The 27,504-nt window shown below is 45.6% G+C and overlaps 1 protein-coding gene across 7 annotated transcripts in view; it reads left to right on the forward strand.

The window, feature by feature from the left end:
• The window catches only part of Nrp2 (neuropilin 2), a 115,268-nt gene that overhangs the window by 82,745 nt on the left and 5,019 nt on the right, over positions 1-27,504 (forward strand). Inside the window, exons 14-16 of one of the 7 annotated variants that reach the window (XM_006245039.5) lie at positions 97-193; positions 1,347-1,382; positions 26,594-26,644. In XM_006245039.5, the coding sequence (XP_006245101.1) occupies positions 97-193; positions 1,347-1,382; positions 26,594-26,644 (184 nt within the window). Of the gene's footprint in view, positions 1-96; positions 194-1,346; positions 1,383-7,893; positions 10,387-10,438; positions 14,032-26,593; positions 26,645-27,504 lie in introns of those variants that run through there. The other 6 variants (XM_006245041.5, XM_006245042.5, XM_039084243.2 and 3 more) reach the window with 6 other exon arrangements.

A 27,504-nucleotide genomic window follows, 5' to 3' on the forward strand; every position in this document is an offset into this window, starting at 1 on the left:
GCGCGCACGTTCTTCTGTGAAGAGGAAATTGGACATCTTTACAGTGGATGAACCAGGAAGATTGGCTAATCATGGCTCTTGTCTTTCTGACTCTAGATCGTATTCGAGGGAGTGATCGGGAAAGGGCGATCCGGAGAGATTTCCATCGACGACATTCGGATAAGCACCGATGTCCCACTGGAGAACTGCATGGGTATGTGACTTCCTCAATGACTTCCTCCCTCTTCGTGGTTGTTTCAAATATGACATTAGGGACTGGGTTATGCAGAAGGAAGCAACTGTTGTCTTAACACTTCCCAGTCTGTGTGGGAGGTGAAGCATGGGCTTGGTTGAAACTTAGGCTGTAGGTGGGAGGGTTCTGATATGAGGTGAAGGTTTATGTATCCATCACCCAATCAGAAATAGATGTGCACTAAGTATGTGAAATTTTGGGGTGCCGAGACCCCATCATCAGACTCCAATTTTTAAGCAAAGAAAATGCTAGAGGACAAGAGTGCCTGCCAGTCAGAATTACATGCTGGAAAGGTTTGATGGGTTTAATGGAAGCCTTCAGTGATGGGCAAAAATGGTACACGTGTTATATAAGAACGATAACACAATTACGCACACCGTTCCTTCACATGAATGAACTGCGGGGGGGGGGGTTACGGCATAAAAAAACCCAATGTTACATTTTGTTTTCAAGCTAATACTTTTAATGCCCAAGAGTCTAGAGTTGTAAGATTAGGCGTGGCGCACCTGAGGGCCAGCATATTAAGGACACCCCTTACTACCTCTTTGGTCAGAAGTGCTAAGAGCCAGCTCTCCTGAAATGCACACAGTTCTGCCCAAGGCTTCATCCTGAAGCGGGGGTTTCCCTAAGGGCACCCTGACCCCCTCCCATCCTCGCCACAGATCTTTCCCCAGACTGGGAAAAGGACTAGGACTTGATCCCAGCCGGCAGAGTTGCTGTAATAAGTTACCAAGTGCTTTTGTTGGACCTTGGGTGTCTGTGCCTAGTGATGTCAGAAGCAACAGGGACTTCCCTAGTCCCTCAGGCATCTCTCAGGGCTTGGGCATCTAAAACTAATCCCAGGTCTGAGAAAGTAATCAGCGGTAAGTGGCTGATTACAGTGCCTTGGGGACCTGTTACCCTATGAAGGACTTTTTGTTCCAAAGCAACTTGAGCATTCTCTCTACTCGCCTCAGCCCCGTGATGATGGTAGGCACAGTCTAGAAAACATACAGGAGGTGGGCCACATTCTGTAGCGTATTGCCAAGTGACCTAACCGACTCAGCTGTATCATATTCATTCATTCTCTTTATCTGACTCAATTTTTTTCTTTTCTTTTCTTTTTTTCTTTCAGAACCCATCTCGGCTTTTGCAGGTGAGGATTTTAAAGGTAAAAAAGAGTTTGCTTTACATGGCTTTTTCTCTTTCCATGGGATCTGAATTTGGTGGGTTGGGGCAGTAACTCCCAATTTAACAAAGCCTGCAGGAGAAAACAAGTGCTTCACTTTCTCACCACTAGGTGGCGACGGCGACACCCATAGATTCTGGGGATTGAGATCCTCAACGTCTCTCATTTAATTAAAGTTTAGAAACCTGTAATAGAGACAAATAGGTTACAGATAAACCTTTGAGCCTTGTACTGTCCACTCGGGAGCAATGAGGTTTGAAAATGCAGGAGTGGTGAGAAAGAAGAGGCTGTGGGAAGATTAACCCTCAGTGAGACTACTGTAGTACCAGGCATTCTAGTGTTGATGTTGGGAAAAAAAAACCTGAGGAGGGCTGTGAAAGGTGCTGAATTCAGAAGCTGGTAGACAGAGCAAGGAGGCACATTCTCTGACCAGAAAGGGACGCTTTCTCCCTAAGAAAGCAAACAGAGAACAAAGCAAAGAAGAGGGAAATTGGCATGCTCTCCTCACTCAAGAAAAGAAGCAAGGGCTTCCAGCCCGGAGCAAAGGTTATGTTTGTGCTTTCCAAATGCAGCGGGGTTTACGCTCACCCTCCTCAGTCAGTCTGGATGCTGATGCTGCCCAAGTTCTAATGCTGAACACTCGGTGGCCCCTCTAAGTGCGAAGTGCTCCCCTGCAGCTGGCCCAGCTACAGCATTGCTCACAGACCTCGCCCAGTGCTTAGTCCCAGGCAACTGTTTGGTGCCAGCTCTGAGAGGGCTGTTACACCCTGTTTGTGCCGACTGGGCTTGACCCTCTCAGTGAGCATTTTGGAAATAAGCTCCCGGTTTTATATACTCCACATCTCCACATTTCACCTTCGCTCTCATTAACCTGTCCAACTCCTGACTAGAAAGAGACAAGTCCTTGGCTTGACACCTAGATAGGCTCCCTGAATCCAAGTCATCTGGCCTAATTTGCCACTCACCCTTAGCTCTAAGACAATCAATATGGGGGACGCAGTAGAACAGAGAGGGCTGCAAGTGCAAAGCCCTACCAGGAAAGCTAGTGTGCAAACTGAACGGCTTAGACTGCCTTCGGGATGTAGCATAATGTTTACACTGGGGAAGAGAAGCCTGCTCCTGACTCTCTGTGGGCTGTTGAGCCTGAAAGCTCCCCGAAAGGCCGGTTCAAGACCGTCTGGCAGCTACTATAAAAGCTGTGCACGTACCATGTCTGGTCGTGACTGACAAGGACAGCAGCTGAGGGCGCACTGCTCTAAGAGAATAAACAAACCAAGCACACATGCTCCCTCGAAGTCCTGTGCAGCACGAGGCTGCACACCCAAGCCTGTTCGCCTGTAAAAACATATATAAATAAAGTCTCAACTGAGTGGCAAATGTGCACTTAGGCTAAATAAACACTGGGCTCATGGCTCGAAGGTAAGACTTCCCAGGATGCTCTTGATGCTTTCGGGCTGTGCAGACAGGGCTCCGCGGTGGCCATCATTGGCTCACGGATGCAGACATGGCAAGGAGGCAACCAAGTCTTAGGGGGCAGAGACTTGGCTGAAGAACATAGAGAGCCAAGAGCACAGTGGGAATTAGAAGTTTCAACCACACTGATGCTCTGTGACGCTCCTGGGTACTAACTAGCCAGCTGAACCTGGGACCAGGTGTAGGACCTCCTCTCAGGTCTCTACCTTTACTCAAACAAATGGTCTCCACTTGGGAGACTCAGCTTTTGTTCTCTTCCTGGGTAGGACAGTAGGAACATAAAATCTCAAAACAGAGAATCAGAGTAAATCAGATTTGAGCAGGCCAGGTACCGAGAGCTGATGTAGGGACACCACTTACAATCGCCATTTGTGCTGCTCCTATGCCTTTAGAGTTAGGGTGGTTTTTCTTTTTATTATAAACTAGTCATGCAGCAAAGGTAATCCTATTCAGTCCGGGAGATCAGTGTGTTCTTGGTGGATCTTTAGGGAAACACAAAAGTGGCCTTTGGACGTGTGCTGGTGGGTGCTCTGGGTCCTTCTTAGTTTGAAGTATCTTTCATTTTCAGCCTTTCACTGGCTTCCTGCCACGCATCTCTGTCTTTTAAGTCTAATGGCATTGCGCTTTCTGCTTCGTTACGTGCGTGTAGACTGTGTACCTGGATGTGACTTAGTGCAGCAGAGAAACTGTGCAGAGAAAGAGGAGGCAGAGAAAGTGAAAACACTGTGTCATCGTGCCAGTCTTTAAAAAGATCTTTCTGTCGTTGATGAATCATACTTTAAACAATATAACTTGGGTGTGCTTACTTGCTTGCTTGCTTTCATAAGCAGTGGCTATAAACATGGTGGCGTCATGTATCTTTGTTCTTAAGGTCTGAGTTTTAACAAATGAAAAACCGTATATAAAGGGAAAGGGGAGAAAGACTGAGAAGCGGTATAATTAAGGTAATGAATTGTTTCCTCTTACTTGGTGCTTTTTTTTTTTCTTCTTTGTAAAAGAAAAGGCAACAAGCAAGAAGTCAGTAAAAAATATATAATGCCCACAATCAGAATCCTGTGGCTCTTGACCAGGTGAATATTCTTAGGAGCTTGTGGTAGAGACAAGAGTTGTTGTTCCTGCGGAGGCTGTGTGTTCTGAATGCAGTAGGAGCAGACCACATCCAGAAATCATGGAGACCCAGGCAGGGCTGCACTGTGAAGGTGTTCTTGGAATACAGTCCTCTGAACCACCCTCTTACTAAGGGCCCTAAGAGGAGTATCCATATGTTCTGAGTCCCATGGTTGTGAATATGTCTTCTCCAACCATTTCTAAGGCTGCTGTACTCCATCTTTTGGATTCCACTGTGTGCCTTCCCTCTGTCACCCCCACTCCCCAATTTTCATCCAGATACAACCAGGAGAAAACGATCATTAAAGGCTGTCCTTCCTCTGGCTATGGCTGGGAATTGTTGTAAGGGGGACACATGGAGGGTAAAGCTAGCACCTGACTTCATGCCTCAGCTTTTGAGCTAATTTATTTGGATCCTACAAGTCGATCTGCCATTTTTTTACACACATCTCTTTTTCCACCATCGCTGTAACTCTCATGACCTGCCTTCCACCCCAAAACTTTGCCTGCCAGTAAGACACCCCATCCCTGGCTGCACACAGGACTGGATGGCCCCATCAGAGAATCTTTCTCATCGGCTTCCCTGTTTTCTACAGCGCTGTCTCGTTGGAGCGATTTCTAAGGAAGCAGAGAGAGTTCATGCACATAAGTCTCAGATGAAATCAGAAAAGCACACTAAATCCCCGGAAGCCGCCAGGGCTCCAGATAGACAGCCATGATGGGAGGGTCCTCCCCATTGCCCCGCCCCCACCCCAGCTGCCTAGCTGAAGCTAGGTGTTGCAGAGCGGAGGACAGGAGAGATGTGTGAAACCACTGTGTGTTGCTTGACTCCCATCTCTGCCCAAAGGACACCGAGGCACAGTTTGTGAAGTTTGCTTGCACACCCAGCCTCTTCCGTCACAGAAGCGGGCACATCCCCTCTGCGCTAGTGCCTCTAAGCAGCTGCCAGGACAGTCTGTCAAAGGGTGCAGCAAAAGGTGTTTTTCCCCACATCTCTCTCCAACAACGCAGCCTTGCAAACCTCAGTTTTAAGATGTAGCCTTAGTTCCAAAAAAGGAGAAGTGTCTGCTTCAGTCAGTAAGGGGTTGAATGCAGAGGCATTTTACATAGGCACAGGGAGAGGACAGAGTGGAGAGGCCCCAATACTGAAAACCTCTAATGAGTCTACCTCTGCAATTGCTTGTCCAGCAAATGGAAAGACCTTTTTCCAGGGGATACTTTGAACTCTAGCATCCCCTTAAAGAGCACAGGAGACCTGGCCACATTCTTCCACTCGCTTCCATAAGCTTTTCTAGTGGATCCAAGCCTTTTCTTTGTTAGCGTGATCCCGCAGATGAAACAGTTCCCCTGAACTGTCCCTTCTGCTGTATTCGTCCTCAGCTGGCATGGAAAGGGCCCCCACACCTGCAGCATAAACCAGCATTTAGGTACATTGGTGTCTTCCAGAACATTCTTTCAGGGATGCCGGGTAGCTCCTCCAGGTCCCAGTGACATTTCGTGAACATAACTGTGAGAGACGCTTGGGTTTTTTGGGGTTTTTTTGGTTTTTTTTTCTTGGTGAATCTGCCTCATGCCAATTCTCTGACAGGTTCAGACAGAGTGGGAGGCAGAAAGGAAGAGAAGGCTGCTTTCTGTTCCTGCCTTACTTGTTTAGAACAAAATCCTCAAAGTTGTACTATGAAAGACTAGATAATAAATATTCTAGGCTTTGGAGCACACACAGCCTTTCTGGCAAGCACTCTGCTCCACCCATGAAGCACAAAGGCAAACCCCAAGTGGTGTGTAAACAAATGACAGTGTTCAAATAAAACTTTATCTATAAAAAGGGACAATGGGCTGCAGTCAGCTGAGGATTTTGTATACCTGGTTTCAGTCACTCAGCAGCAGTAAGCAGTTCTTCAGGCAGCCTAGGATTTCCCTCTGTGTTACTTTGCCTTCTTCCTTAGTTTTCAAACTGCTCATCCTCTTAACCCCTCACATCCCCCACTTAAGACTCATGGAAAATAAAGACTATTCAAGTAAAGCCCATGAACCAAGGGCTGACATGCTGAGAGCTTCTCACAGCCACATTTCCTAATTATTCAGTAAGCCAGTGACACTGTTTTACAGATGTAAACAGCCATGGAAGGCTCACAGGTGATTTCTTTTCATTTTTCCCACGTGTGACTTCTCGGAATTTCTTTCTAAAATCCCAAATTCTTAGCCTTCACATCTCTCTCCTCCAGGGAGTTCAGAACTTTTGCAGATGGGAGCCTGCTCAACCTTGCAAATGCACTTGGAGTTATTGACTGTTTAAGTATCTGTTTCTCATTATCTCAAACAATGAGAAAACTTTGTGGAGAATTGGGGAGGGGTGAAATTAATAAAAAAAATGGTTGAGGAATTAAAAACATTTTTTTCCAACTGAAAAGAAAAGAAAAGAAAAAGATTTGTGAGCAAATGGTCTAAGACCAGTCACGGGGAAAGTTGGGACAGACATTGCAGCTCTGGGCAAGGTTGATGGCTCATCCAGTGTTTGCTCACAGGCTGCTGTAGCTAGTCCAGGACTCTTTATTTCTGAAGATATAGGCTGGCCACACCATGGGGTGAACAAGACAAAAGCCCAGCTCCTCATGTGCTTGTCTTTTTCTGTTTTCTCATGTGACACCGTGAGAGGGAAGCCCTTCTAGTACCTTCCGAGAGGTGTTCCATGAAGTCTAGTGGGAAATCAGCATTCCCCAGGGCATCTAAACATTGGTCCAATTCCTATACCATGCTATCCATGTCTGTCTGTCTATCTATCCATCTGTCTACTTGTCCATCCATCTGGCATTTATTGGATTTCTCCCGTTGCTGGAAAGATGTTTTTGAGTACAGACTTAACCCTGCTTGATTTATTACCTTCCTTTTCTGTAACTTGCAAACCACAGCCTAATGAGCACATAACCCCTCAAGGCTGTGGCAGAGCCTTTTGGAATTAAGTCTCTAGCTGGAGAATGTTCTGAAACCTTCTGGGTGCCTACAAACTCTCTAAACTCCCTGTTGGGACACAAGGAAGGTACTATTGCTTACAGCCTCTCTTTTCTAAGTCCTTCAGGTTAAAAGCATAAGTTTATATAGTATGTTTCCTCATTTTTCCAAACACATGACCAAGGAAAACGTTTATCTCCCGTCATTCAGATTATCTCATGGTGTCATGCTGATAATATCAGGCAAGAGGGCTCTGGTGGGAAAGGAGGAGTCCTTTTTTCTTATTCACTTTACATTCTGCTCACTGTCCCCCTCCCAGTCACCCCCTCTCACAGTCCTTCCCCCCACCCCCTCTCTCCTCATCTGAGCAGGTGGGGGTCCCCTGAGTATTCCTCCACCCTGGCACATCAAGTCTCTGTGGGGCCGAGGCATCCTTTCCCACTGAGGCCACACAAGGCAGCCCACCTAGAAGAACATATCCCACAGACAGGCAACAGTTTTTGGGACAGCTCCTGCTCCAGTTTGGGATACATGAAGACCAAGCTGCACGTCTGCAGAGAGGCCTAGGTCCGCCTATGTGTTCTTTGGCAGGAAGGAGGAGTCTTGTGGCATACAGTGGGATCTGTCTTCCACAGCACAGGACAGCTCTGAGGTGATGAGATGACAGCTCACACAGCTGATTCTGAATGCTAATCCCATATTATGACTTAGCCTCTTACCGAAGGAAGGAGCATCTCCCCACTACACCATCAGAAACACTCTCAAGGCAGCGTGAGGTTTCCTCCCTCCCCAGCTCTAGTTCTGAGCAGTAAACTTTTGTACTGAGGCCAGGTGGAGGCAGAGGGAACAGAAGTGGCTGTAACTGTGCTCCTTCCTATCCATGTGGTCAGGCACCTCAGCAAGGGCTTTGTTGTCTAATTTGCCACCTGCCTTTTCTCTGATGGGCAAACTGCAACCTCATTAGAGGATGGTCCCATAACGCAGCAAACCAGAATCAGAAGCGCAGCCATGGAACACTCTACGGGAGAAGAAAGGTGGCTCTGGTAAAATCTAAAGCCTCTTGCACACTTAGGCATTTCCCAGCATCCTTCTGAGTTCACCTGAAAATCCAGAAGCAAGGTGGTTTCCAAGCAGCAGACACTCTTGGTGACCTGAATCAGGACTTGACATCATTGACATCAGCTGACTGTGACTTGTGACCTGACCACTTCAAGGAATCGTTTTCAATACTTTTTTTTTTCTCTTGATTTTTTTTTTAATACAAAATTCTCCAAGGAAAACGTTTATCTCCCGTCATTCAGATTATCTCATGGTGTCATGCTGATAATATCAGGCAAGAGGGCTCTGGTGGGAAAGGAGGAGTCCTTTTTGCTTATTCACTTTACATTCTGTACCAATGTGGGGGAGGAGGAAGAAAAGAGGAGAGGAGAGGAGAGGAGAGGAGAGGAGAGGAGAGGAGAGGAGAGGAGAGGAGAGGAGAGGAGAGGAGAGGAGAGGAGAGGAGAGGAGAGGAGAAAAATGAAGGAATTAAAAGATGGAGATCAGAGTTGGGTGTGGTAGCCCCACCACTTGGGAGGCTGAAGCAGGGGGATTGTTTAAGGCTAGCTACATGGTGAATTATGTGCTAGCCTCTGCTAAAAAGTGAAAACCTGTCTCAAGATAACAGACAAAAGAAGATGAAAATACTTTAGGGGAAAGGGAGTATCATGCAGTCACATGGGAGAGGATTAGGTAGTAGAAACAGCCTTAGGAGTCGTAGGATAATGGGGTCTTTTTCACCCTAAAGACACAGATATGGCTATCAAGTTGTGTGCTAAGCAACTTGTCTTGGTCAAAGCTCTTCCAACATTGTGGGACTTCTGGTGGCCTACAAGGTACCAATGAGACTGCGCCCTGATGGAAGGGGATCTCTAAACTGAAGGAAGGAGTAATTCAGGACTAGCAAGACAGGCTTCATCGGATTTTCCCAGAAAATTTCTCTTATTTTTCTCTCACTTCTGAGGAGACATGGGATCTGGCATAACTCAGCTATCTGGGGATCAGGCTGTGGGAACGAGAGAACATTGAGAACTTGGGGTGTGGACTTCCGTTCAGCAGTTGCTTCATAAGGCATTTAGGGCACCTTCACAGCATGTCTTCCTCAGTGGAGGCTAAGTCTGGCGTCCTCTACTTCAGGAGCTCTAAGTCTGGTAGGGGCGGGGGTGGAGAGAAGAAAAGTAGCCTGCTTGGTGAGCAGAGGTGGGTCCACAAAATAGATGCGGTGAATAGGCAGCTCGCCCCTCTCCGGTTAAGTAAAGGAAACAGGTTTTAGCCACCAGCACGTGGTGCGAGCAGCTTGGGAAGCATTTCTCATAGGTTAAGCATACATCGTTTTTCAGAAGTAAAGATCATGTCTGCCTTTGGCAAGCTCAAAAACGCCTTAGTCCCTTTCAGGGCCAGATTCTCATCTGATGTAAATCTTTGGGAGAATCAAGTTGTAGCACTGCTTTGCATGGAGTGGGAGTCAAGCCAGTCTTTCCCCCCGAGTTACCCTGAGCTTAACTCTACTACAGTGTCTCCATGGCAACCAGAGGCTGGCCAGTAAACTCAGTTGCCTCCTAAATCTCCCCACCCCCTGCTTCTCCCTGCTCTTTTCCACGGTTAAGAATGAGCCTCTTTTCTTTTACCCTCCCTCGCTCCGTCCCTCGATTCTCACTCTCCTTTATTGCTTTCTGCTCATATTTTTCTTTCCTTGCAACTCCTTATCCAATCTGCTTTTAAAATCCTCCATCCAATTAAAAAAATGAAGACGGGTTAGTCACTGCTTGACAGTAGTAATTGACCTGTTTAGACATGACCAAGCTTATTTCAATGGGCACAGAAACCTTGGCAAACCAAAGTGGAATTTACCTTCAAGTCTAGCCAGCCTAATTAATACATTGTTGAGAATTCTGGTCAGCCATACCAAATATGGTTTTTCCACCCACTTGAAGAATCTACCAATCTGAATACCAGCAGATAGTGTAGCATCGTTGTGTGTGTGTGTGTGTGTGCGCGCGCGCGAGACTGAGAGAGAGAGAGAGAGGGGGGGGGGAAGGAGAGAAAAAATATAATGCTTTTACACATGGTAAAGTAATTCTGGTTAAATAGTAAAGAAAGCTGTGTAAGGGTAAGTAGGACTCGTGGTTGAAACATATTTAATACCAGGTGAGCAGCAATTGTAAATTGAACCTCTCTAAGCCTGTTTCCTCATTTGTAGAATAAAGTACCAGATACTTAAAGGGACCAGCAGAAAGATAGCCAATTATAAACGGCTTGGTATATATGAAGGCCAAGCACTGCCTGAGTCCCTGGACCCCTACTATATGGCCCAAAGCATGAGTGTTTCTCTCTCTCTCTCTCTCTCTCTCTCTCTCTCTCTCTCTCTCTCTCGCTTCCTTTTCTTTTTTCTTTATTTCTTTTTTTTTAATTAATTTTTTATGAGTCCGCATGCTCTCAGCCTAGCAACACTCTCTGTGTCTCTCCCTCAGGGGGCACCCTCCCGCCAGGGACCGAGCCCACAGTGGACACGGTGCCCGTGCAGCCCATCCCAGCCTACTGGTATTACGTTATGGCGGCCGGGGGTGCCGTGCTGGTGCTGGTCTCCGTCATCCTGGCCCTGGTGCTCCACTACCACCGGTTCCGCTATGCGGCCAAGAAGACCGATCACTCCATCACCTACAAAACCTCCCACTACACCAACGGGACCCCTCTGGCAGTCGAGCCCACCCTAACCATTAAGCTAGAGCAAGAGCGGGGCTCGCACTGCTGAGGGCCGAAGCAGGAACAGCGCCCCCCAAAAAACCCAAGAAAGACTGCAAACACGTTGCCTCGATTTTGCACTTTTTTTCTCCTTGCCTAGTCTCTGCGTGAACCCTCAGACATCTCTCTCCAGAGTCCCCAACCCTGAGCGCTCTTATCTAGCCCCCACCATTCTCTGTGGTCCTCAGTTCCCGTTTCTCCTTGCTCTGATATTGTTTGTTTTAACATTATCTTTCCTTTTTATTCTTTCCTTTTTAATCTTCTCTCTTTTATTCCTTTCTCTCCCACCCCCTCTTTTCTAATGATTTTAAACCCAACTCAAATGCTGCATCTGGAATCCCAGAAGAGACCCGCCCCTAAGCACTTCACAACCCAAGGCCCTGTTGGTTTTGTTCCAGAGACAGGCCCTGTTGATTTTTCCCCTTGCCTTATCCCATCCCTTCTCTCCTGGGCAGGCTGCCAGGTGTCTTGAGGGGAACCTGGTCCTGTATGTATGTACACAGTACACTCCCATGTGAAGAGGGGTGTGTGTGTGTGTGTGTGTGTGTGTGTGTGTGTGTGTGTGTGTGTGTGTGTGTGTTGGATTTGTGAGAGAGAGACTGATTCACTGTGGAGGGGGGGAGTGTGTGGGTGTGTGTAGAGAGGGGTCCCTTCCCTCTTGTGTTACTTCTTCTGGGGTACTTTTCAAGAAAATAATATACTGTACACATTTTGTTTACTTGGAGAAGAGATTGGAGCTTTTTTTGTTGCCTTATCTAGCTCTGGCTGGGTTTCTGTTGGCTGTCATTGTCATCTCCAGGTACCTAGAAAAATAGAGGCCATTCGGAATACAATGTGGCTGCACCCTTCCTTATCCCCTTCCCAAGTCACCCGACCCAAGACTATGGTTCCTCCAGTGTACTCAGACATGACCCCCTTTGTTGTGTTTCCCGGTGTCTTTGAAGTCACAAGATAACAGCCATTGGGTGCAAGGAGTCATCTCTACTTCCAGCCCTGAAGCAAATGTGTCTCATGTTGCCTTACAAAAAGAAAAAAAGAAAAAAAAAAAGAAGAGGAATAAAAAGTTCATAATGAATGTTTAGCTCTGACGGTCCAGTTGTGGAATAAGTCATAAAGAATAACACACCTGGGGTGATGTAAACTCAGTAGTCTGTTTTAATTGCAAGCAGGGGGGCACGATAGGAGGGAGGAGATGGAAAGACCCAAATGTTGTCTCCTCACCCCCCAGGGCATCATTGCATTGAGCCTAACGTGGGATAGGGTTGAGGAAGAAGGTATTCTTTGGTATTATTTTGGTCATTGTAATAGCATTTGTAAAATATGAGGGAAGGGGGTTTATTTGCTTTCCTTTCATGGTGTTAATGTGTGCCTGAATCTATAGCTTCTGAAGTATGTGGCTTTCCTCCTGACTTTGTTAAATATTATGAGAAAATAGAAAGGAATCATTTGTTGAAATGAACCCACGTGTTGCCGGTTAAAGCACTAGGGGCATCTGGCTAATACACCCCAAAAGGCTGCTCTGACATCGGCAGCACTAGCACGGGCAGAGAGAAGATGCTGTGGGAAAGGTCCACCCGTAGCTGCCTACATTTCCTCCCCGAAACTATCCTCTGGGAGAGATGTTAGAGAGAAGTTGCCCAATGATACTGCACTAAGGCTGCATTAAATAGCAAAGTCACTTCCGTCGCAACAAAGTGTCTATTTGAAGATTCCAAGTATACCAGGCCTCAGTCTTGAAGCCATTTGTTTTCTACTTTCCAGCTAAAAAAGCTTCTTGGAAAGTGAACAATTCTCTCAAGATGGTTGCCTGGTCACATGATTCTCCAGACACCTTCTAAGAACAAAATACTAATGATTCTTTTATTTTATTCTTTATTTTTTTATTTATTTTTATTGCTTGGGAGAGAGCCGTTCAGCATTCTGTTCAGCATTCTTGCAGAGTAGCCAGATTGGTCCCTCCAGCACACTCTCAGCTTTTGCATCTGGTTCCTTTCATCCTCCGGAAAGGACACTGCTCTCCCACTCTTACTCTGTTTCAAAGAGCTATTCTGTCTCAACTACAGCAGCCCTGCCAAGAAAAGAAAAGATGAAAGGCTAGTGTGTGGCTACCTTGAGGTGTCCTACCTCAGCGGAAGATGGAGAAGGAAGGGTGAGCTCGAGGTGGGCAGCAGCCCTGAGTGCTGAGAGCACCGTGCCTGTCACCAAGGGTTTTTGTTGTTGTTGTTGTTGTTGTTGTTTAAACAGAGTTGTTTATTCACCACTAGCTGAGCATTTAGGGCCAGTCATTCCTTGCAAATGATTGACATTCTTACAGGTGCCCTGTGGAAACATCAGAAAACCACAGCTAGAAAATCAATCCAGTATAGCAAAGAAAATGGTGGCCACTTTGTGAACTTGCTCTATGCTCATCTGATACCCCATGTGGCATCATCTTCATGCACATGTCACAGATGAGAAGATAGTGGTGAATCCCATGATACCTTCAGCCAGGACTCATGCTTAAACACTCTTCTCTCTCTCTCTCTCTCTCTCTCTCTCTCTCTCTCTCTCTCTCTCTCTCTCCTCTCCCAACCCCCTTTCTCTCCTGCTTCCAACTCCAGCACCTTTCATAGTATTATCTAAAAGGGGCAGCTCATGTGTAAAATGCCATGCCTTGATGCTTTAGAAAGCAAAATTCTATATCCTGTTAGGGAGGAAAGCGGCACTCTCTTCTAAGAAAACTGGACTGGACAGATGAATACGTGCATGCACCAGTGTAGCGTTGCTTCTCAGAAACAAAGCAGTGGTGGCAACTGTTAAAATGTGGATGAGTGTTTGAATGAGGTGAAGGGCCAGCTGGGCTAGAAAGCATTCGCCTTACTAGAGATCTCACAAGAACCCTTCCTTGAGTGTGCTAGCAGCTGCTGTCTCCTATTGCTGGCAAAAAGCAGGCAAAGAAAAACAAAATGAAACAAGCAGAGCATTGCCATTGACAAACAAGATGCCCAAAGTGAAGTCATCCCTTCCCCGTCCCACTGCTTTTGATTAAAACCATAATCAGAGATCCAGTAATGTTTTTGAGGTTGGTGTCCCATCTTTTAAAAGACCCCTATCTTTAAAATAAAAACTAGCAGGCAAGCAAACACCTAAAAGGTCAAAATCTACCAAAGAACGACAAAACAAGAAAACCTAAAGATTTTTACTTCCTGTTCTTATCCCCTCCCTCTAACTGTGACACTCTTTGCATTACTCAGTTGCCTGTGTGTCAAAATAACTTGTGGATGTTGGAAACTATTTGAAAATGTATTGTGTGGAATGTAATAAAATGATATTTTTATACAAACATCTGGGTTTTTTTCCCCTGCCCCTCTGCCTGTGAGAACAAAGTTGACATGTAAGCTTTGAAAAGAAAAGAAGAAACTCAATGTCTCCAAAGTTTATACTTTGCCTTCTGAACTGTGGGGCATTTGTGTGGGAGGGCGGGATGTCCTCTCCTTAAGGCTGAACACCAGCGCTCCTTTCTTTGTATTTCCATAACTGCTTGTTAGGACGTTCAGCCAATTTGTACAGCTGAGCCAACTTTCATGATTGGTGTGGGATTTTGTGAAAGTTGCTAAGTGCTAAATTGCTCAATGTGATTCCACAAAATTTCTCTTGATGTCGAATCCCTGAACACTGGAATCTCCTTTCAAATTAGCCCACAGGGAATGGGTGTAGCACTCAGGCATGGTGTGCTCAGTTCCACAGAGCCAGGGCCCTTCCTCTGGAAAAGAAATGGTGACCCCTTGTCCCACACCTACCAAGTTATTACTTCCTGAGGGATGTTGATCTCCAGCTGATGAGTGATGTCCCTGGAGTGAGGGAAATAGGAACACGTAGAATGTTCAGGGCTCAGAAGTGGTCAAGATTCCACTTTTGGACAGAAAATGGAGGTAAAGGAACAAATGCCACGAACCCAAAGCTGTTCTTTTATAAAAGGAACATTCCATAAAAGCATCAAGGGTGAGGAGACTTACTCAAGACTCTGATCTCATTCTACAAGTTTCTTGCTGTTTGGTTTGGTTTGGTCCACCTCTGTGAATAGTCACTGATGTGGTTGTGGTAGCTGTCGGAATCTGAGAGACATCTTGTAGGGCAAGAGGGTTCTATGTAGGAAAGTTAACTTCCAAGGAGCTTTGAGTTTTTAGTAAGAGGCAAGAATTTGTCACACGAGGATTTATACTGCATCACCCCAGAGACCTTTCTAAGAAGCTGAAACATCCTAGACAGCCTTGCAAGAAAAGACCAAGCCAGAGGACCCTCTTTTTGCCATGGTCCTGACTTCTCCTAGGTCCTATCACAACCTAGACCTAGGATTCAGCACTTTTCAGATATAAAACCTGTCCTAACACTGCAGAGGGAAGCATGGCTCCTCAGGTCTCACAGGAGACGACTAGTACAGATGGCTCAGCGTTGATGTCATTATCTGTCCTCTGCAGGAGCACGGAGCTGAATGCCCACGATTAGAACATTGTCTGCCTTCCCTGTGCCAGGCACAATTACCCATTTTGTCTAAGTAACATTTGGCTGGCCTAAAACTGTTGGTTCCTTTTAGCAAAAGGCAAAATGGAAGCCTCTCAAAGTGTTTATTTCCAACAAGGACCCAGACTCAGTCCCCATTTGTCTGCGATGACCAAGGAGGACCATATGTGCCAGGCTGAATTAAATTAGTCAGAACTTATGTTTTGTTAGCATTACTAAGAGTTTTGGAGCCAGTTGTGGGAAGTATTCCACCTTGACCCTAGTGCCAAGACTTATTTTAGGGGTACTCTTTCTCCCAGGGAGGATGGCAAAAGTTATGAGTCAATTTTACACGTTGCTCACAGCACTTTTACCAGTAATACATTCCTCCGTGTCTTGCAGACTTAGCCCAGTTATAAATGTCTCAGAGTTATGTTTCCATGAATCACAGGTAGCAGGTGTCAAGGCCCAGTGTGTCCCTCGCTTGCCCCTACCTGGGTCTTCACTAAGACTTAAATGTACGTACGCTCTTGCTTCAACCCTGGTCCGCCTAGTACAGACCACCAAAGCCTGGCCAAGCCAGGGTTGTGTGGAGTTTGTTTTCCTCATGCTCTTCATGGACTGGTTATTCTGCACAAACACTGTAAACTATGGTGAAAAGAGGTTCATTTTGAAGTTTTGATTTGTCTGCATTGTGGCCGCACATCTGAGGCAAGCTGCAGATCGCTAGGTGTGGGCTTGTTTTTGTTGTTCTCTCTCTCTCTCTCTCTCTCTCTCTCTCTCTCTCTCTCTCTCTCTCTCTCTCTCTCTCATTGTGCAGAGCACTAGAGCTCTCCCAGCTGTAATTTGCCTTTCATCCACTTCAATGATGGCCCCAAAGAAAACACAAAAACTAATCCTGCCAGAGAAAAAGGAGGGGAGAGGGGAAGATGATCATCTTAGAATCAGCAGGGGTGAGAGGATGGTCCTGTAAGACATTAGAAACTAGAAGTGGTGGGGGATTTAATTAAGCTTCACCTCGGTCAGGTACACAGGAGTTTGTACTGAGGTCAACTCCAACTAGAAAGCTACTCCCTGAAGAGCCATCAGACCATAAGCTGCAGCCCAAGGCTGTGTGCACTGACCCCTTTGCACAGTCATTCTTTATGGCACCAATTCTAACTGGAATGATCCAGGATTTAACTCTCCACAGAGCAGGATCTGTGTTAGCTAGATGTATGTGTGGGGGTGGGAGCGGGGTGGGGGTAATAAATCTAGGAGCTTCAGGTGACCAGCAGAAGCCATTTCTTCCCCAAATCCTATGGACAAGAGACCCACAAACATATCTCTTCTGGGTGATGTCACTGCTCAGGGATTGTCCATCATGACCTTAAAGAGCCACATGATGTAATTATAAATAGTTAATGATAATCTAATGTAAATTCTCATAGGCATTGGACCGAGAAATGAGAAGCATCTTCAGAAGGGCTGAGATCCAGAAGGCCTGGGGACAGGGCTGGTGTTAGGTGGGAAAACATCTTCCCTTAGTTATTAACACCAAACAAGATTGTTGGGGGAATTTTTCAAATGGTAACTGGCAGCTCTCTCTCTCTCTCTCTCTCTCTCTCTCTCTCTCTCTCTTTCGGTGTCTGTGTCTCTGTCCCTGTCTCTATCTTCCTGTCTCTGTTCTCTGTCTCTCTGTCTTTCAGTTCACAAGTATATATGCCTACCTTTCAAAAAATACAATAATACAGAAAAGGCAATAATTCATTTTATTATTGACCAACCCCAGTCTCCTCCCCGGAAATGACCACAAAATGGATTTGAAGCCACCTCTTTATACCTTCATAGATACACAAGCTCATGTCAAATTCTGCGGTTTGATTTAGCTGCAGTTCATTCTGTCTTACACCATAGTATCATGGTGTTTCTTCTCTTGGCTGGACAGCCTGCTTCTTTTCCTATGCATCCTGAAGATCCCTCAGTAGACATGGTCAGGTTTATTCCACCCTTGCTGGTCATATTGTGCTGATACACCATCGTTTATTAATTATCACCACTTGTAGTTGTCCATGTTCAGGTTCTGTCTAGTTTTCTTTTGTTGTTTGTCTTGCTTTTTACTGTTACCATTGATACTGCAATGGACATTGCTGAAGTTGCCTCTTTAGGGATTCCTGTTTGCATTTTAATAAACATTGCAAATAGATAGTGAAAGGTTTATCTCTGAAGGAATCAGTCTTCATCAGAGAGATTTGCAGAAACTGGAAAGCCACCTAACCTCTGTGACTCTCTAGAGTAGGCATAGTCCTTGACAAAGAAGACTTTGGCCAGTTTTAGGGAATTTGAAACTCAGGGAGTACTGCTCTAGGACTTAAAAAATATTTTTTAACTGCCAAGTTGTAGAGAATACGGTCCTTTCTAAAAGTGGCAGCTGTGGCCCAAGTTAATTCTGTCCCTGGGTTCAGCAAAGAGTCCTGTTGTCCATGATTAATGAGTTCTGCTTGGTTTCTCCAAAGAGCGACTGTGCTGTGCCTCGTAGTTATTTATTTATGTTTTCTACTGAAAAATTCATGTAAAAATATTCTTTAAGGTCATCGCACAGCATTGTACTGCAGACCGAATGATTCCAGCAACCTCAGGTAGACCCACATGCCAAGAGGAAGTCTCAAATCCTAGATGCTCCCCCAAGGGGTGTTGACCTGAGAGGGACAGATCTTGTGGGCTGAGAAGAGGCACTGATCTTTCTTCCAGGGAGGCCCTGGGCTTTGGCAATAAAAGAAAGACGCTGGCAGCAGGGCTGTTCTCTGGTGGGATGTCTCGATATGTAGGCAAATCTGTTTACCACACAGAGCTCATGCAAGGAATAGTATCAGGAGGAGAAGCCAAGAGACCTGAGTCCAAAACACTATTTCTAGCAAGAGCACTGTCTTGAATTCCATTATATGTGAGACAAGAGAGTCATGATATCACATTAGCTCTGAACACAGGAAACAGTATCTAGGACCATGGGCATGCCTTGCAGGCCTTTTCTTATCTGCCAAAGATCCAGGGTCCCTTCCTCGTGGACATGGGACTTGAACACTTGACTCAGGAAACAGTGTGAGACCTGGTGAGCTCCAGATACCAAGTTCTGCACACATTATTCTATTTTGTCCTCTCTATGCGGTGGTACACTCTTGATCCCTTTTAATAACATTATCACGACTCAAAGCAAAGACTCCAACCCAGATGGAGAATACATCTCTGCGACTCACTAGAAGGCTACCAGCTCCAATGATGGTAGGAGTGTGCAAAGCACTTTGAGCTGGATGTGTCCCTGACCAAAACCCTGTTTGCTGAATGTCTGCTAGTTATTGAAACACATTTTAGCACCAAGGACCTTTTTGCTCTTTGTATTTCCTTATATTCCGGAGGTCTTCTAAGAGCTGTAGTGAATTGGAGAGGCTATCGTATACCTCTCAATCGCTCCTCTAGGAAAATCCCAACATAAGGAACTGAGAACAAGAAGATGGTCATTGCATTGGAACCTAGACCAAAGCTAACATGGGTGCTCCAAAGGTGACACCTCAGTCCAAGCCAACTGTAGACCAAAAGTGTGACCCTAGCAATAATGTTCATGGAAACCGTTGAGCCCATCATTACTTCCTGGATCTGAAATTCCAGGTAGGGCTGCACTGCCTCTTTATCTCCCCCAAGGAGGACCCAATCTCGGCCCCTACCTTTGTGCCAGGTGCAGTTCATCATCAGACTCACTTCCCCTGACTTGGTGGTCCCTTTCCTTCTCTGGTGTCTTTATAGTCTCTCTACCATCCTTCCAACACCTTCTCCCAGAAAAAAAAATCATAGACCAGAGGACTCAAGTGCTTAACTGATATTTCTACCAAAGAGAAAAGTTCTTCTCAGAAGACAAATCTAAAGGCAACAGAATCTTTCGGCTGGGATTATGGTCCCCGACCTCCAGCAAGCATCTGGAGAGATTCATCTTACCAATGGACTGAGAATGATACCTTATTAGCCTCTGTAAAAATTATATTATTGAGTAACTCATTCTTACTTATAAGAATGTCTGAGCAGAGCCCAACTTATAAAAGGACATGTGTGGGGACAGAGTAGTAGAATTTGTTAACCTTTTAGAAAATACCCATCTAGTTTTGATTCTTCAGCCTGGTCTTCCCTCTTGACCAAGCTTGCATCAAACTGCTCTACCTGAGTGATGTTTCTTCTATGTTTACTTTATGGTTTGGGTAATAAAATGTCCCCAAAGGTTCATGTGTTAAAGGGAGAGATGACTGTCCGAAGGCACTGACTTTATCAATGGGTTAAGTCATTGGTAAGGAAATACTGAACAGGCTATTAGGATGTGGAATGTGGTTGGGAAAAAAATGTGTGTGCCCCTGAGCGGTGTATTTTGTCCTTCACCACTTCTTGTGTGTGTCTCTTTCTCTGCTTCCCAATGGCTACCACGAGGTGAAGAGTTTTACTCAGCTCTTCCTTTCTTGACATGTTCTCTGACTCGCTGAGAGCCCACAGTGATGGGACCAGTGACTGCCAACTAAGTCCTGTGGAACCATAAGGCAAAGCAAACAGCATCCCCCACACTTTGTTTCTCTCAGGCATTTGGTCAGGATTGACAGGCTGACTGGCCTAGTACCTCTTGATTACTGGAACTCATGGATATAAGAAACGTCAAAAGTCCCACTAGAAAAAGAAAAAAATCTCTGGCACTTAGATTTAGAAGAATTATTTTCTTTTACATCTCTAGGAATGTGGGGGGGGGGGGGTAGAATGGTTTTCCCCTGAGCTTCTCTGTGTCTTCCCCCACCATCTTTTCTTAATAGAACCTAGCCAAAGAACGAGTGCAGAGAGCCAGTTGCTTGTTGACACACCTATTTTGGGGGATGGAGAATATCTGGGTTTTCAATGACTTAGTTGGTTTTTTACAAAATATGCCTTGTTTTGTAAGCCCATCCCTGTTATAAATGTCTCGCTGGCTGCACTTTTCTTATTTCCATGCCATTGGAGACTTCCTGGGCCTCTCTGCTCATCTGCCTCCGTGCCTGAAGGTGTTACTAGATCATTCTACAGCCTTCTCATTTGCAGTCAATATTCCCAAGCCTTTCAAGGGTTTCCTTCCTAGTTTTTAACTACAAATAATAGAAAATAATGACTGCATGCAAGATGGTACTCTCCCAATCAACTCATCCCAACCACCTTTGTCTTTTCCTAATGGAAACCACATGGAAAGATTCCAAAACTTGTCTTTTTCTGTGACCCTCCATACATTTGGTTGTACCCTGAAAGACTAAAAAGAAAAATTCCGTGCTAAAGGATCTTCTGGTGGGCTCCTAAACTCAGGCCAAACCCAGTAAGAGACGAACAGCTCTCAAGTAGCCTGACTTCCCAATGCAGATTTGGCAAAGGCTGTAGAAGCATCTGAACTTCTGGCTTCCTCACTGCAACTGGGGATGAACAAACTGAATTAGGGAAATTAAGTGTGGTGGGGAGGGAGAACCCTCAGCCAACACTAAATTCGAAACCAAATTAAACATTTTGAAGCGCCAAGAAATATCTCTTTAGTCCTCCATTATTTCTGGTTTATTGAGATCTCAGTGTTGTGCTTCCTGCTGGGAGAAAAATAGAAAACAGAGTGGCCGAGAGAATTTTCTGAAGGCGACTTCTACCTGAATGACCCATTGATTTAGCTGGCTGCTGCGGGGTGGGGAGGGGGGCTTCAGGAACTTGGAATCAAATCCAACAACAGCTCTCAGCAGCCCAGAGCATCTCCCAGATAAATCACCAGCCGAGAACAAGGTGCTGAAAATCCTTAGCTTGCTTTTGGTCTCAGGATGATTTGTTCAGTGGCTTCCTGCATTTCTCTACCTTCCTCAATCCACTTCATCTGTAAAAGGGAAATGTTGACACCTGGTACCTCCACAAATGAAAGTGTCCAGAGGTTTCCTGTAAGAGGCTCTTGAGTTCTTTCAAAGCTAGTTGAGTGTAGCTTCAGTAGACATCAAGACCAGCTTTCTATAAGACGTTACTGCCCAGCCGCAGTTACGGTGGAGATGTAAGACCAGGCAGGCCACTGGGTACTCACTTCATCAGCTCCCGCGTGCCCAGTAACAGCAGCAGTTCCCAAGGCAAACGAGCAGGTGTTGAAAATGTGGAACTCTGTGCTCCCAGTGCTCTGTGCTTTCCATGTTCTTCGAAATGACTTAAGAGAAGGCAGGGCTGGGATAAGAAATGATCAGGGGTAGTGTGAATGACAGAACTCTTGTGTTTCGAAGTCTCCTTGTGTATGTCAACCCTCACCAGAAAGGCAGACGATGGGGACTGAAGAGACAGATAGTTCAGCTGTTAAGAATGTGTACTGTCTTGTAGGTGTTCACAGCCACCTGTAGCCCCAGCTCCAGGAGATCCAATACCCTCTTCTGGCTTCTGTGGGCATTCGCAAACACGTGTATCATGAACTCATACAAGTACACATTAAAACAAAGCAAAATACATCTTTTTAAAGAAATGCTACTGATGGGATTCCAGAGAAGAAGGGCACAGAGTGAACTCAGGAAGACAGGATAGGGAGGGGCTCTGACACCTAGGACCAATCAGAGGACCATCTGCTCCTGACCTGGAGCTCCTGTATGCCCATGCCACCTCTGTCCTGGTACAGAGTGATGCTTATGCAAAGTGGTTCTCTGAATGTATTTGTCCCATGCATTGGGTGGCAAGTCTGATCTCATAAACCCCTGCCCACAGTTGTCATGGAAGGGCCTTGTGGAAGAAAATCAATGTGTATCATGTTCTGAAATCATCCCATGCAAGTGACCCAGGGATGGACCGTCTTACATTATTTATCTAAAAGCAGCCAGCAGTTTGAAGCAGACTGCCCATTCCCCTGGCAATCCTGTGAAGTTCCTCGTACACAGAACGCTGTCAAGGCTGATACTCTCACAGTAAACCGTAGCATAACAAGTGGAGAAAGCGAAGGCTGAGAATTTCCTGTTAGAAATTGCAGAAAGGCAAACTAATGAAGGTGTGCTAACCTCCTCAGGGAGGGAGAAAGTGGGGGGGCTACTGGAGAGGTCGTTGGGGGTTTCCCAGCCTCAAGTAGGAGTGTCAAGGGGTGTCCCCCCCTAACTAGCATGGGTCTGACAGTACCAGGCAGTATCCCAGGCCCCTTTAGGGAGAAACACTTTCCATTAGAGGAGGCTGCTTGTGACTGGGCATGGCTGCTCACCATTTGTGCTACAGTGCACAGTCTGCTAAGCCGGACACTACCATACTTGACCCTTCTAGGATGACTCTGGAGCAGTCCAGAGAGGTTTTAGTAACTAGCTACAGCATCTCTCTGTCTGAAACCCAGCATAACAATAGCTAGGCAAGATCTTGAGACACTCTGCATCTTGTGACTATGGGCTCTTGACCCTGTAAAAAGAAGGGAGACCTGAGGAGACAAGGTGACTCCTGGGCCTCAGTCGGATTTCCGTTGCAACGTCAATGCAGCCAGGGTTTTGTTAGTTGGGTTGTTTTCATTCTGAAATGGAGGCAACTCTGTCAGTGCTACCTAACGGCTTTCAGTCCTCTGAGTTCGTCTCTTCATCTTACCACACTGGTCTTCAGCCACTGAGAGTGAGCAGAGCTCTGCCTCACTCGTAGACAAATGCAAGGTAGGAAATTTGTGGGCCACGGAGGATTGCAAACCAAAAAGCCAAAAGACAAATGTGTGGGTGAAAAGGCTGAGATGTGATCCTGACAGTCAAACAGATGGGGACATGGAATGTCCCCAACCCCACCTTGCAATATCCTGAACTCTGCAACATCCAACTCCCACATCTTCCTAGCTGATAAGGGCCCAGCTTCATTTGCCTAATTCCTCCCCTGGGCTCCAGCAGCACTGTGGAGTTCCCTTTACAAATGCTTCATTTTTCCCTCATGCTATTCTGGTGGTTCTGTTTCCCAGTCATACTGATGCATCCTAATGGTAGAGACCAGATTCCACAGGTCTTTACTACCCAAATTTCTTAGTGTGGTCTCTGGCCACCTAGTAAATCTTTATAAGTGATGGCTGCCCAGTTGGTTAGTTGAGACTGTGCTTTGAATGTGGTTCAGCCTCCTCTTTCTGGGTGATGCCTATCATGGAAATCTCGAAGCTCCAAACTTCAGATCACAAATAGAAAGTCCTTAGAAGATACCAGCGAAATATGAGCCAGCCATCCAGCCAGGATGCTTGGTTTCTGTGGGATAGAGTGGAAAGGCCAGAATGATGACTCAGTTGGCATCACAAGTGTAAGGACTGGAGTTCAATCTTCAGAAGCCACGTGAAAATGCTAGGTGTGATTATGTATGCTTCTAATCCCAGGCACTGGATATGGCTAGACAGATCTGGGGCTCACTGACCATCCAGGCCTGCTGGACTGGCAAGTTCCAAGACAAGTGAGACTGTCTTAAAAACAAAAACAAACGCCAAGAAAAGCAAGGTGGAGAGCAGCTGAGGAGTAATAATTGAGAATCCTCTTGCTTCCATGTGGGTAATACACACACACACACACACACACACACACACACACACACACACACACACACAGAGGATAGGATAGAGTAGTAGAGATGTGTGTGGTAATACAGTGTACTCCCTAGAGAAACTGAACAAGTCTCAGGGTTCCTATTAGTTCAGTGCAATTTGAGTGACCAAGTGAGCAGGGTAGCCATTGAATTAGCCCTTGAGAGTTAGCGATCAGGCTCTGTGGTCAGACTGGCCTCAGGTTGACTCCACATTTGTCCAAGAAGAAAACAGAGTCATGGGAGCACAGAGGTTGGAAGTGGAAATCCTGTGGTTGGTGCAATCTCTTCCTGACCTGTCCTGCTGTGCGGGGTGGTTCATTTCATTCTCCCGAGCTCACGCTCACAAACTCACCTTACCACTAATACAATTTTGGATCATCTTCTCCAAACATTTCTCCCACTGCGATTAAATTCTAAATCCTTGTCATCTCCAACCTGTCCTTGGTTTCCCAGCTGGCACAGCATCGTGAGGCTGACATTTCTTCCTCCCACACAGCTGCTACCTCACTCCCTGCCTGGTGTTCAAGCTCACCCTTCTTCCTGTCTCATGTGGGAGCCAGGGCCCCTCCTTCTGGACTGTGTGACAGCAACTGCCCATCCTTCTCTTACTTTGTCTTTACCAGAACTCCAGAACCTCCTATACTAACCATCTTTTTCCAGCCTTCATCAAAATAAATAAATAAATAAATAAATAAATAAATAAATAAATAAAAGCATCCCCCGTTTTACCTAGTGTGTGCAACTGAGAAAGCAAGTGCCAGTGAAAAGCAAAGACAGTTTTGAGAGGAAAAAAATCTCTTAATCAAATACAGATATCAAGAACATGAGCAAGGGGACTAGAGAAATTGCTATCAAAGTAAATTGCTTTTTTGTACAAATGTTCCTTTTATTTGGGTTTTCCCCAGTGTGCTATTCTCTCTTTAAGGCTTGGCGAACAGATGTGCTTTTGAAAATGTTGATTAACTTATCCTTTTCTTGACCCCTTCCCACTCACCCACATTCCTGGGATGGTGATTATTCCAAGAGCAGAGCTGAGCCGCTCAAGTGTCCCTTACCTTAAGTGGCCTTTGATTCTCCAGGTGCGGAATCTCAGCCGGGGTTGAGCGAGGGATTCCACTGAAACTAGGAATGGGCCAGTTCTTCGGAAGCTGTCTCATCCAGTCCTCTCCCTCTAGAGAGGACAGGATGAGTAGGAAATGTCCTCACCGTCACTGCCATCCATGTGCCCTTTCCCTTCAAGACCAATGTCACATCATTCCTTTCTAGTCCATGATAAGAGTCTATGGAACAAGGTGGCACTCCAGCCTTCAAGATTTTTTTCTGGTCTTTAACAGAGACCAAACACCTAAATCAAGTACAGGGCTTGGCCCCACAGCCACTGGTAAGAGCCTCCAAGGTTCTTGCCCATGTCTGACTCACATAGTCTTATCCAGTACTCTGTATCCTCTGCTCATGAAGATGTTAAAACCTATGAGCATTCCATCAAAGTGATTAATTGTCAGGAATGTGAGCTTTTTCCAGCTTCCTCTTGTTTTTTCAGTACATAATCCTATTTTTAAAAAAAGGCTGGGTTGACTTTCATAAGCTCGCTGTGATCCCTGTGACAGACACCACCTGTGTCTTGTCCAATCATCTTCACATCTTCATTCCAAAGAAGCAGGCTGCTTTGTGGGGGCCTGGAGAATAATGGGCATCGAGGTAGGAAAGCTGGCATAGCCCACAGGTGCCAGTTGCTATGCTAAAAGCATGCCAGGAACAGGCTGGACTCACAGAGGACTAGCGCCACATGGCAGCGGCTCTTTTCTGCTGAATCTTGGCAGGTGGTTCCGGTGTCCTTTTTAGAGGCCGAGGGGGTATGAGTATGCTTTAGCACTCTGGCCAGGAATGAAGAAGACTTTTAATATGATTGGAAAAGACTAGATTTCCAGGGTGACCATGATAGATCCATCCTCAGTTCAGTTTACGGTCAAGGATACATGATATCGATGAACAAGACATTCCATGTAGTCTACAGTTCCTCTCATTGCTACTTCGGCTCCTAGACATTTTAGGTGTCCTAATCAGCTCGAGACATGGGCAGAAATGAAAAGACCCTGCTTATTATCACATCTCTTTTTAGATGTTTTAGCATTTTAGATGGGTAGTTTTCGTTGGTTCTGATTTCTACAAGTTGGACAGTTTTGTGCATAAAATCACCCATCTTGCACATCCCTCAAATTATCATATAAAAGAAAGAAGATAGGCAATGATCATACTGGAAATTTTCAGCACCAGTTAACTCTATTCAAGCCTGGACTAGTCAGATTGGGTACCTATGTTTGATCTCTTGGTAAACAGTGGGGGAGAAAACAACACAAAATTAGCCTGGGATAGCAGCACACACGTGAGAGGAGAACACTGAGACGTTCTTCTAGTTCTTTTATATTAAGCCCTCTAATGATGAAGCATGACTTTTTTCAGTTGTCCCATGACTTCTTATGTGCACACCTATGGGGAGAGGCAGTTTGCTGCCCTAAGTATGTCACATTGTAATGGTGGCTGGGGATATCCATAGTGCTGAGGGGCCTTCTTAGAAACCTCAGTGGGTAATGAATGATAGTTATGGAAACAAAGCCTACTTGCCACTGAAGATATGACCTTTCTTAGTTTGTTTTCTGGTCACTGTTGAAAGGAAGCTCCTTCGTAGGAGAAACAACCTAGCAGCGTGCATGCGAAATGATCTTACAGTGCGTGTGATTCTTTAGACCCTCACCACAATGGGAGCTGGGCTCAACAATGGTTGGCTCTTTGCCTTTTAGCTATGATGATAGAAAAATCTGATAATTTGGTGTGTTTGTTTTCCTTTTTTTTTTTTATTTTAATAGTGGACATCCCAGAAATCCATGGGGGAGAGGGCTATGAAGATGAGATTGATGGTGGGTATTACTATGATTTAACAGATAATCATGAAATTCAAACTTTGGTTATAAAAATGTCAACAAAAATAATGCTCTGGCTATTGGAGGACCCGAATTTAGAACTATTGGTCAGGAATACAAGTGGAAAGGACTCAAAAAAGAATGAAGGAGACATTAATTACTTTGCCAGGGTCAAAGCTCCAGATTTAGAAAGCTTACCGGATCCCCTTGGCCTAATCTGAAACAGGCCCCTATTTCAGGCAACTTTCTCTACGGATGGACTTCAAACCTGGAAAACCCCTTCAGAAGTGTAAAGTGAGCCCCTCTCTGCCATCACTGCTTGACCCCCATCCTCTTTGCTGTCACTGATTGACCCCCATGACCTCCTCCACAGAAAGGCCAGAGTGAATTATCTGAATGTGAATGGTCTCGGGCTAGCGTGGGCAGCTCATCCCACTGCATACAGGAAACTTTGTAATACTATCCAAGATGCCAGAACTTGCTTATTGAAGATTTAGGGGTTTTATCTACACTGCCCACCTTATATTTTCATATTTATTCCAAGTCCTAGCTTTGCATTTTAAATGCACATATTTCTGGAAGCTAATTCCAGAGTCTTGGGAGGGGGCGCAAACACATAGGTGTTATTTCTGCCTTCAATGAAGCAGTGAAGCTCTCCTGGGCTTCTGGAAGTGCCCGGCCTGATCTCTGGGATCCTACTCGCAGAATGACTTGAGACCAAGCCTGAACATTTAGGAGAACAGTTGCTTCTTACATGACCTTAACCAGAAACTTCAAATGTCATTATAGAAACTAGAGTGACAAACCCAAACAGCACCTTGTCAGCTGGCTGCAGGATCTCCCTGCAAAACCCACTC

The sequence above is a fragment of the Rattus norvegicus genome, chromosome 9 (genome assembly GCF_036323735.1).
Source record: "Rattus norvegicus strain BN/NHsdMcwi chromosome 9, GRCr8, whole genome shotgun sequence".
Classification (NCBI taxonomy): Eukaryota; Metazoa; Chordata; class Mammalia; order Rodentia; family Muridae; genus Rattus; species Rattus norvegicus.